At 46.8% G+C, this 11,876-nt stretch overlaps 1 protein-coding gene across 1 annotated transcript in view; it reads right to left on the bottom strand.

Annotated features, from left to right (window-relative positions):
- Nucleotides 1-7,511: 7,511 nt before the first annotated feature.
- The window catches only part of TNFRSF4 (TNF receptor superfamily member 4), a 9,525-nt gene continuing 5,160 nt past the window's right edge, over nucleotides 7,512-11,876 (bottom strand). The window contains exons 4-7 of the mRNA XM_025198091.1: nucleotides 11,587-11,653; nucleotides 10,097-10,344; nucleotides 9,476-9,607; nucleotides 7,512-7,633 (exon numbers count right to left, since the gene is read on the bottom strand). Coding sequence (XP_025053876.1) covers nucleotides 7,563-7,633; nucleotides 9,476-9,607; nucleotides 10,097-10,344; nucleotides 11,587-11,653 — 518 coding nt within the window. The 3' untranslated portion in view covers nucleotides 7,512-7,562. The remainder of the gene's footprint in view (nucleotides 7,634-9,475; nucleotides 9,608-10,096; nucleotides 10,345-11,586; nucleotides 11,654-11,876) is intronic.

Here is an 11,876-nt window from a genome sequence, read left to right on the forward strand (position 1 = left end):
CCCTGGTCTCGGGCATGGTGGGCGGTGGCTACCTAGCCTGCACCATACAGATATGTATACCCAGCCTAGCCTTCACCATATAGATATATATACCCATGGCAGTGGCTACCTAGCCTGCACCATACAGATATATATACCCAGCCTAGCCTTCACCATATAGATATATATACCCATGGCAGTGGCTACCTAGCCTGCACCATACAGATATATATACCCAGCCTAGCCTGCACCATACAGATGTAGAACTTGATTTGATCACCCAAAGAACTGCTTCTCTTGCAGGAGCAGAGAGAAATGCAGGTTTCATGGTGACAGGTATACAAACAAAGCTCGCAGTATACAAGCTGTAATCTGATGCAAATGGTCTCTATATCTATAGTTGAACTGGAGATCAGTAGAGCTATGAAAAAAATTGACATTGGCTAAGGACTTGGCCCAGATGTGAGCCTATCTCCAAAGGCAGGGTATGTCATTCCTAGTTTTTCCTCTCCAAATTGTGCCTAGGTCCAGAGGGGCTTGAATCCTGCATGTTTCTCAGCTGTCACGTCTAAAGGCTTTGTATGAAGAACTGCAAAAAATCAATAATGTGATCCTTGACATAAGGAGAACAGGAAGACATTGCACTTTATCTTTTTTTTTTTTTTTTTTTTTTTTTTTTGAGTACTTAAACATGTTCTTTGTTGACTGCCCGAAAAGCAGATATTCCTGAGCACTCACAAATGCCTAAGTCATTCAACATGCTAAAATAATTAAGGGCATATATAATTAACAGCTGTAATGGAAAACTCACTGGAGCGGAGCAGACGACAGAGCTAGAGGTGGCTCCAATCAAGGACTTGGGTGCCTACAAAGTGGGTTCAAATCCACACCCCTTCAGCTAAGAAACGGGGAACGCACCTAAATGAAGAGATTGGGCACGGGGGCCTCTCAACACACAGCTCAGTGCCAGGACAGGGACGAACAGCAACAGCATCCCCTTCCCAGGTGGCAGCTGAACCACAAAGCTTCAGATTCAAGCTCCTTCACCGGCTCTGTCTCCCCAGCATCATGAGTTTTGTGGACAGGGCCGCAGGGTTCAGAAGAAAGGGGGGCACTCGGCACCACCGCACACCCAGCTCAGCTTATTGTCTGATTGCTGCCCTGTCCCAGGAGTGAGAGATGGGGGCTGGCAATCCACTGACTGAGGAAAGATTTGAGGCACAGTCTGTCCCATTAAGTGAAAAGTAAGTGGCAGCAGCTCACCCTTCAGGAGCCCTGCTTTAAAAGGAAACCAGGGTCAACTGTGTTCTGCAAGGAGTCCATCCCTTCAGTGCGTGTTAACCGTGGCCAAGAGTTTGCGCTGCTCTGCTTGGGCTCCGGATCCCGAAGGAGCGTGGGCACCAAACTGCTCCCACCCCAGCGACTACATGAGGATGTCCAGAAGCACAGCTACAGGCACTCGGCACTTTTCAGTCAAGTGGACCAATACATGTTTTAAGCTCTTTCAGGATTTGGTCCACTGAGCAGGGCTTTTTGGATCTATTTAGATGCCTGCACTCTGCTGAAGTCCTGTGCTAAGTGCCTAGTCCTCTCAGTTATGGCCCTTAATAGTAATACTTCCATCCTTTCTTCAAATCCCATGGCCCGGAGACTCCTGCTGTCTCTGGGAAAAAGCCATTGGTAGGTGGATGATACAACTATCCATCATCTCTTTTGCTCTGGGTGAAGGTAATGGCACTTTTTTGTTGCCCTGTGTTCCACAGCTTGACCATCATCATCATTTCCAGTGCAACTGGGCCAGGGCTCCAGGGGTAACTAGTACACCTCTGGAGGCCCCATAACTTTTGCCCAGTCCTAGCCCTAGATTGCCCTCTCCTCCACACCTTTGATGCAATTGCTTGGCTGGAAGGGAGCTTGCCCTCCCTGCAGCAGCCCAGGAAGCCATGAGCCCATGCCCCTGCCCGGGGCGCACGTGGGCAGCAGATTACCGTTCTGTCCTGGGTCCGGACCACGCAGTCACCGCCGCAAGATCCCACCCCCTGAGCAGCTCCCCACCCAGCCGTGTGCCCGGCCAGCACTGCTGGGGCTGGTCTCCATGGAAACTCTGCCCCCTCCCCACTGTCAGGGTCCTGGTGCTGCTGGGGTCTCCATGAAAACCAGCCACAGCAATGCAGGCAGGGGTTGCTGGGAAATGGAGGCTGCCACAGGCCCAATCCAGGCTGCACTTTGCCCACCCCTGCTCTAACCCACGGTGCTACTGCTACACCCCTGTTTCTGTGCGGTACCTGCTTACTTAGATCCTTTCCACCATCAAGTCTGTGCACAGGGCTGAGCTGGCTGGCGGCCCACGGGGCTTCCTATCTTCAGGAATGGGGCAGGGGCCCCGTTACACAGATACACACTCAAATGTTCAATAAGACAAGATTAGTTCATGATACAAGGAGCTCCCACTCACTGCTTTCTAGCAGCATTGCTAGAAACATCTGCTGTGAAAGACATGAGTGGAGGCAATCACTCCAAAGCTATGATGAATCCCAAATTCACAGCCCCCAGGCTCCTCCTTTTTCCACAACTGACAAAGGCAGTAGCTCAACTTTCTGTTCCTCTCTCCCTAGTACAATACAGCAATTATTTGACTGCTCTGGACAATATAGCTATGGATACATAGGGCTGTGCGAAATGGCCCCGGTCCGTTCCACCTTGAGTTTTGACGGTTCAAGAGGACAGTGTTTCATCTCAAATTTCATTTTGAATCAAAACAGCTGTCCCATTCCATCGAAACAGAAAGGCTGTTTTGACACTGTTTCGAGTTTCACTGGGGATGGGAGGTCAGCCCAGCTGGGCTGCTTTCTGGTGTCCTGCGCTACATCGTGCCAGGGGCGGGCGACAGCCCAGCTGGGCTGCCTTCTACCCCCTGCCGGATCTTGCGCTGGGGCTGGGAAGCCAGCCCAGCTGGACTGACTTCCCATCCCCAGCCTATGGTCGAAATGTTTTGACTTCCAAAACATTTCGACCAGCCTTGTTTTGTTTCAAGGCTATTCCGACGGCCTTTGTTTCATTCTGATTTTGCTGTTTTGACCTTGAAATTGGTCAAAACAGTGTCAGAATGAAATGGCTGGTGAAATGTCACACAGCCCTAAGATCGTATATTTAACTTTGCAACGTTGCCCAACATTTACAACATTTCAATTACACAATTATGCCCAGTTTATAGACAGGAAACTGAGAGACTAAGTGATGTGACTGATGACATCCAGGAATTGTATGATACAGCAAGAACCAAACCTCAGGCCAGCAACCTAACCACCGAGAGCCACCACATTGGATCCATGCTTTACCCGAACAGCCAAAGAAGTCAGGAAACTTGTGACAGAGTCTTCATCTAGGTGACCAGTTTAAACCCAGTGCAGGCTGAATTTATCAGCTGTAGGCTAGACAGTGAATTGGCAGGTCTCATTTGAGATCCCAGAGGACTTGGGTTCATCTTGCCAACCACATCCCTTTTCACAATTAGCACTCATTTCTTTCCTTTCTGAGCAAAGGCCACATCCTGCACCCAAAGGTGTCAAAGGCAAAATTTCCATTGGTTGCAGCAGGGTCAAAATCAGATTCTAACCAAATGTAATGAATGCACTGCTCTTTTCACCTGCCCCACATCAAATTGGGCCATAAAGCAAGAGGGGTATGAAAGGTACCCGCTGGTTAAAGGTACTTGGAGTGTCAAGGGATAAAGTTTTCCAAAGCACCTTCCTGACTTTAGGGCCAAAGCTCTGTTTTCAGCAGTGACTGAACTCTGTGGATGCCAGGGCCATGGATTCCAAGCTGTTTAAACCAATGTTAAAAATGACACCTAAGGTACCATATCCAAAATTGCCTAAGTAACTTAAAAGCAGAACCCTCTGCCCTGAACGTCAGTGCTCCTCAGTCACTTTTGGTATGATGTATACATAAACCATTTCCCATAGGGCAAAAGGGGATGTTAGTTGTTCCATGTTAACTTCCCATCTTCATGCTCATAACCTGTGGTAACCGTCTGATAGCTGGACTGCTGTAAAATTACCTCTTTTTTCATTGAGAGCTAAACACCCACAATTTAGTCCACACCCAAGACGATGCCTGTGGGTAACTGGATTAGAATATCTGATACAAGGAAAAGCTTCTGAAGCTTTCTGAAAACCCCAACAAATCAGCACCAAACTACCCAAAGGATGCTGGACTGTACAATGTGTAAGGTCTTGTCATTTTTCCCAGGTATACATATTGCACATGGGCACATCGCATGTTAAGAAAAAAATTTATTTGGAAAAGCATCACTATTTATGATACATTGAATATAATACAGAAGTTTGTATACAACATGTTTGCATTTCACTTCAGGAAATAAGTGTTCATTCCACATATATGTATAACATATAACAAAGCATATTTTGTAAAAATATGTTTCCAGGCACCTGTTAGGCTCCCTGATACCGTTTCCTTTTGCCCATCTTGGCAGATGCATTGGTTACTGTGTATACAAATATAGATTCTTCTTTTTACCTACATATAAAACACTAAACTTGAACATGAAAAATATTTGAGTTATGCAATAGCATCTTTTTTTTTTCAATTTCGAGGCACATGAAAACAAAACAAAAGCTATTTACAATAAAATATATTGCAAAAAAGGGCGGCATTTTACAAATTTCCATACTCACGTGCATGTTGCGTTTCATAAGTATGCTTGTGAATATGCGTTAGGCACATAACATATACGATATGCATAAGATACATGCAAATACACCTAAGTGTACGTTAAACAAATATGCATTAAGGGCCTTATCCTGCAACTATTTACATCCACGTTTAACTTTAGGCCTGACTCATGGCAGTCACGTTGGCATATGGTGGCAAGGTCAAGATTTGGAGATAAATTATATATATCCAGGTGAATCCAGATATATCTAGATGGATTAAAAAAGCCAAATTATGTCAGGCATAATTAGCATACCCATACTGGCCATGAGATGGCTTTTCCTGTCTTTTGATCATGGCTGGGTACCAATCACAAAACTTCAGTTTTCAAACTGCTCAGAAAGACTTTCCAAGTAACTAGCATTTCTAACGCAAACCCCACTCTCCTTCCCCCCCAAACACTCTAGGACAGGGGTGGGCAAAATGCGGCCCGGGGGCCAGATGCGGCCCACCAAGCCATTCTATCCAGCCCATGGGGCCCCTAAAAAATTTAGAAAATTAATATTTATCTGCCCTGGCTGACTGTCATGTGGTCCTCGATGGCTTGCCGAAACTCAGTAAACAGCCCTCTGCCCAAAATAATTGCCCGCCCCTGCTCTAGGAGGTAGACAGATCCTAGGAGACCGACTCGCCCAAAATCAGTTTCTCAGTCACCATTAAAACTCAGGGCTTCCTGGCTCTTGATTTTAACTGGGAAATACTCATTGATTTTAAAACTCATTTAGGTCCTAGAAAATAAATGGGCTACGGCAGACATGCAACTTTGCTGCTATAAATACCCTTAGAAACCGATGTAGCATTTTTCTGCATAATCTGCTTCTCCGGAGGCAAAACTCTCATTGGATTTCAAGTGGAAGCCGGATCAGGCTGACCGAGCTCATTCGTTTTTTCCGAGTGTGGGCTTCCCTGGTACCATCCTCTGAAAGTGAAGGTTCAAATAAAGATTGACAGCCTGAGTCTGAACTGTGCGCGCCACATCCAGAGGGCCCTGAAACATCACTGCTGTGCTATCAAACCCGCCAATGCCCCCAAAAGAAACAAAAAACACACCGCGCTATTTTAATTATTCACAGATACACAACGGAGTTGCGTTCCCAAGAACGAGAACGAGAGCAGAAAGGCATCCTCCTGCAGAGCAGTGTTTGCTGAGGTCCCTTGGAGGAGAAGTGTTTGAAAGCACAAGTGCTACTGAACGTCCTTGCCCACCTACAGAGCTACAGGCAGGGTGAGGTGGCAGGGGACCCTTGCAGGCTTCACAGTTTTGTAAACCTCAAGGCACCTGTGAGATTTACAGCGCTCGCTGGAGTTTAGGAAGCTTCTTTCTTCCTTTCGAGACAGAGATTCAGTGTAGGGAACTTAGGGGCAGGTGAGCCCTCCACACCTAGGGTTGCTGGTCTGCAGGGCCTTGCATCTACACTCAACTGCAGCCTTGGTGTTTAAGTCAAGAAGGCAATCAATGAGGACCCAGCTCAGCAGTCATTCTTTGTGCTTCCAGTGGAAATTTTTCATCTCCTCATTCCCTTCCTTTTTTTTTTTTTTTAAAGTCTTTCTGCACTTGCTTTGCACTCTGTCTACTCCATCCTTCATCCTCGTCTCCCATTAGATTTCACCCCACTTTTGTGCCCTTTTCCAGGGCTCCCTTCTTAAGAAGGCTGCCTGCCCCAAAACACCACAGCCTATGTCCAGTTTTGGTTGATGTGGCCACATCCTGGCTGAGGAGATGCACGCTGCAGATGCCCATCCTAACAGGATGCTCACTGTGCTGCCTAGGAACATAAACAGGAAGCACAGAAAGGTGCGTCTTGGGCGTGCAGGGCTTACAGATGATGCAGCGATACAAACGCCAACCACTAAGGCCCGCTGTCAAGGCAGATGGTACTCACAAGTTGTCCCCTAAGCTGTAGTCTCCATTAGTAATGTTCCTAAGTATCTGAATTTGCTTTCTCTTATAGAAGTCAGTATAAAGACTCCTTCCACCATACATACACACACACAAAGAGATCTGGAGCTGACCTATAGTAGGATTAATAACTTATTCATAAATTACCTGTTGGCTCGGTCACTGCAATGTACACGAGAAGCATTTGTCAGGATGCAAGAGTGGGACAAGGTGTCAGATAACAACAGCCTCTCAACCAACACTTAGAGTTGTTACTTGCTATAAGCTGTTAGATGCCAGAACTAATAGCTTTACCGATTCTGTATCCCCAGCCAACCTACAAGACTGGTTTGGGCTGAGGCGAAGACCTGAGAACAATAAATCGAGCAGGATTTAAGGGGGACACTCCTTAACAGAGGGAAGAGTCAACAGGACAACCAGACTGGCACATGACTCGGGTGCATGAGCCTGGTGGGAGCAGCCAGAAAAACCAGGCCTGAGTAGGTTCCCAGCATAGCATGGTAGGACTCCAGGTAAGGTAGGCATGCACGTAGAAAGCTTTTGGTTTTGAAATTCTTCCTCTCTGAGGCCCTGCTCCTATATTCCTAAGTAAATAATACTTTTGATTAATGAATACTAGCTGTTTACAGACCCCCAAAGGGGTGCCACTGTCCAAATGCAGCTAGACCTGCTAGGTGAACTGGGCTGATGCACCCGGTGCTATAGGCGCAGGCCTGGTCTGATTGATGAAGAATCACGTGCTTCCAAACTAAACGTGCATGGCCTGACGCTTGAGGGTCACTCGAGTACACTCAGAGGTACAGCTCGTTTTTTAACCATCTCACACACTCAAGCACACTGGTATATACATGTCTCTGCAGAATAGTCCTTCGCACAGGGAGTATCTGTCACACTGCTGGGTTAATGTTGCTTGGCTCAGAAATGCAGTACGTGATAGTTTGATGGGGACTCAGTTTTTGATCAGGCTGGAATTGGAGTCAATTTGTTCCTCCTGGATAGGAATGCGACAGCTCCTTCCTTCTGAAAGACACAGTAAAGAAACATCGTACAAAGCAGAAAGGGAAAAGGAAGCTCAGGAGCTCTCTGTTTCATGAACGCAGGAGCAGACAGGAACCACCAAGAGAGAGCGATGTCCTGGCCAGCCAAGACTGGGGATCCCACCTCAGTTGCATAAGTGTGGGGAATAATGGGAACATCTTTTATTGTTGCTACCATCAGCCGGCCGACCCAGAGCCATGCTTCTGGCTAGGTGTGAATGCAGAGCCCACCCGGCAAACAATGCTGTCTAGTCACAGACTCCCATTCATTTGAGTGGGGGGAAGAAAGAAAAACTCCTAGCCAACTCATTTGTCCATAAACAGAAGCAACATTAAGAGGCATCTCAGAACAATGATTTCTATATAATACTATATAGATATAGATTCTCTCAACAGGTATATGAAACTACGCTCTCTTTTTCTTAATGGCCTACTATATAAGTCCAGTCCTCCTACTCAGTGAACTGAATTGAACTGCAGGTCAGTTGGGTTCATACGTGTGAAATACTTTCGTACACACAGAACCACACAGAAGAAAAGAGATAATGAAATAAAGATAAGGGGAGAAGGAAGTGAGAAGGAAGGATGATGGAAAGATAAAGGAAAGGAAGAGAACAAATGCAGGGGCTGGGCAGGGATATCTCAGTACCCATCCTCTGGGGCTTAATCAAATGTTTCCAAAAGATTAGCATCAATGACATTTGTCTGACCCCTCTTTGCTGGGATGCTACTCTTTAGCTACCCAGGCAGCCAGGTTACCATGTTTAGCTTCTGCCTCTAGAGTTAATGTGCTCTTTCATCTAAGCAACACGTATCGGCTATCCCGCAATACGAGGATGATGTCTGCCGGGAGGCAAAGGGGAGAGCAACAGACTACATGACTATTAACAGTGCTCTAGGGAACCACGCTTTCCCTGAGCTGGAGCATTTCCTCGTTGTTGGGATACATTCCCAAACGCAACTCTGACAAGTGATGTTTGAGGATATAACTATTACCAGGAGACTCCCCCCAGTCCCACCGACTTCTCCCCAAGCAATTGTGTCCTGGGACATCCCAGCCAAGGTTGGTTTGGGTGACCCCAAGCCTCGTTTGGCAAAACGCCTGTGAATGAAACATGTCCTGCCAAATCGGCCTGACTCCTAAATCAACAGGAGTTTTAATGGATTCGGGCACATGCATAAATGTTTGGTCCATGGCCAAGTGCATGTCATCTAAATTAGGAAGAGTCGACAACATGAAACTTGTTAAATTTGTTTGAGTCAACCTCCCTTCGCATCAAGAGCAACTCTAAAATCTCTGGCACTCCCAAGCATCTGGGTCTACTAGGTCCACCAACAGGGGTTTAAGTTTCAGGTAAAACCAAGCCACTAAACCAGATAGATCATGTTATGATCAAAGTGCTTGGCATGGTAGAAATTGATGCTCTAAGATTGACAGAGCAACCCAGATTTTCCCCTGAATTAGGGGTGCTCAACCCCTGGCCCACAGGCCAAAACTGGCCTGTGACACCATGTTGTCTGCCCCATGGGGATCCTCATGGGTCCAGTAATCTGGTGGCAGGGAAGTGGTGTACCAATCCCCTGCTGCCAAATTTCAGGACCCAGGGGGATTCCCAGACCCTGTGTGTTGGATCCCAGCATGCAGGGCTGGACAAAGGTGGTACCAGGCCTCTGGGGACCAATCCGGGTATACAGGGGCTGAGAGGGGGCAGCACTGGGCCACTCATCTGGCCTGTGGGACCAAAAGGTTGAGCACCACTACCTTTAACCATCAAGTCTTTCAACATCAAGGGAGCAAAGAAGCTATCTTCAAAGAGAGACTCACTCCGCTGATCATTCTCAGCAGGCTGCAGCTTCTTCTTCCTCCCCTTTCCAGTTGCCTGAATAATCAGTAGGAGAATAGACATTCCTGATACCATGAGCAATGTCAAGCAAATAAGGATGAGCGATAAAGGCCCTAGAAGAAAAATAAAAGACCATTACTCACCCCATACACAGATGCACACACACAGATGCACACTATATGCTCCTGGCTCTGCAACAGGGGGTCTAGGAGACCCAGTAGCCCTGGCCTAGAAAACTCTCCAGGCTCCCTGCAGCAGAGCCAGAACTAAGGCCTTACTAGAGACAGAGAAATGACATGATCCACACTCTTGGCTCCATGACAGGAAATATGGAAACTTGGTGGTGGGGAAGTGGGGGCCCGAGCCCAAGGTTGTCCACACGGCAGGGCTGACCCAGAGCCACAGCACGTGGAAGTCCAGGAACCATCGCCAGGCTAGCTAACTGGAAGCCATGAACACTGCTTCTGGTTCATCAAAAGCTTATCTTCCCCAACAGACTTCTGCGAAACACTGTGGTTTCAACACCCCAATGTTCCCCGACAAGAACAGAAAATTCACTGAGACTTAGTAGTACCTACTAGCTGGCAAGACTCTCTTCTTACCCCAGTTGGTTGGCTCTGTGATCCCAGTTGGTTGATCTCCCCAATGAATGGGAGGAATGGAAAGTGTGTTTTTGGGTCTGGGAGTCGCGAGTGCTGTTAACAACGTGCTATTTTTGTGGGTGGTGACGGAGATATGCGAAGTGGATGCTGGTCTCTGAATTGTGGTCACCTCTTTCTTCTGGTCACCGCAGATAACATCCTCTTTATCTGACCCCCCCCGCAGAATCGTCCTACCAGACGCTGTGCAGCTGCAAAAAATGTCATGCATAAACAATAGTGTGCAATTACCTAAATGGCACAATAATTAATTTAAAGATGACCTCCATGGGGGGCGGGAAGGGGGCTTATGCTCTCTTTTGCTTTTATGTTGTCTAAAAAAGGCCTGTTATTTTTGCAGGATGGGAGGGTGGGGAGGGGGGGTTATGGTTTTATTTCAAAAATGATTTTCTTTCTAGCTTGCTTCACCATTCGCAATTCAGTTTTTGTTCATCCTGGAAGACTCTATGAATTCCTGAAGAACGCATAGGTCGATGACAGTACAATGGTCAATGGTACACGCTTGTTTAATTGAAAGAGGAAGAGATTGTTTCTATTGACACCTGCGCTACCAGAAGTCTTTTAAGAAAAATAAAATTAACCCCCCCCCTGCACTGAGCTACCAGGAAAGACTGGGCTCCTTCAGTCTGAAGAAAAGATGACTGAGGAGAGACATAAAAACAGTCTTTGAATAGGTAAGAGTTTGCTGAAAAAGGGAAGCGTATGAATAGTTCTCCGTGTCTGCTGGGGAGAAGACAAGTTAGAGTTGCATTAAGACTGCAGAACGGGAGATCTAGGGTAGTCATTAAGACAAACTTTTCAACTATAAGCACAGTTAAGCCCCAGGGTAGATGTCCTAGAGAGAGCGGGGACTCTTCACTGTTGGATCTTTAAGACAAAAATCTGTCAGGAATAGCGCAGGCACAGGTGACCCTTCCCTGGGGTAGGTGGATGGAATAGATGACCTCAAAAAGGTCTTTTCCAGCCCTCTTTCCTATGATGCCTACTTCTATGACTATGCTTGTGAAACTAAACTGATTCTTTATTAAAAGAAAATCCCATAGGGATGCTGCGGTTGCAGCTAGCAGTCTACCCACGCACCGGCAGACTGATTTCCTGGGGCCTCCTTTAGACTCCCTCCTACAACCTGCGCTTCTCCAAATTTCACATGGGTTGTTGCGCTGCTGAATGGCTCTGCTGTGTGGGTGGTGGGACTGTTTCCAGTTACAAGAAATTTCCATGTGGCAGGTTCTCTTACTGAGAGCCAGCGTATAAAAGGCAAATTGCAACGCGCCAACCAATCCTCCGAGCTGAAGCACAGCCAATTTGCAGGGATCTAAAGCCACCATGAATACCGTTTCCTGGCCCACCTGCTAGGGAACGATATACAAGCAACAGGCTGACAATAATCAACAAAAGGCAATGCTTCATGTGTTTGGCTGTGTGATACGTACTTGGTCCAGGGGTGACATTTGCTATTTTCTCCTTTGGAAAAAGACCCAGCAGAACAAGCTGAGCATGCTGAAAGAGAGACAAGAATACATTAAACCCAAGGTAGAACTGGAACAGATGAGAACAGCTGGGCCAAAAAGATTATGCAATGACTACAAAGAGGTCTCACATCTGCATATTCATTTCTGTTGTGGAGTGGCATGTCATACACACTACAGCATGGAAATGGCAATGTACATTTGGGTCATTACAAAAGGAAAGTGTGCTTTTAACAAGTATAGCACTTCCCCCC

This window comes from Alligator sinensis, unplaced genomic scaffold (assembly GCF_000455745.1).
Source record: "Alligator sinensis unplaced genomic scaffold, ASM45574v1 scaffold569_1, whole genome shotgun sequence".
In the NCBI taxonomy this organism is placed as follows: domain Eukaryota; kingdom Metazoa; phylum Chordata; order Crocodylia; family Alligatoridae; genus Alligator; species Alligator sinensis.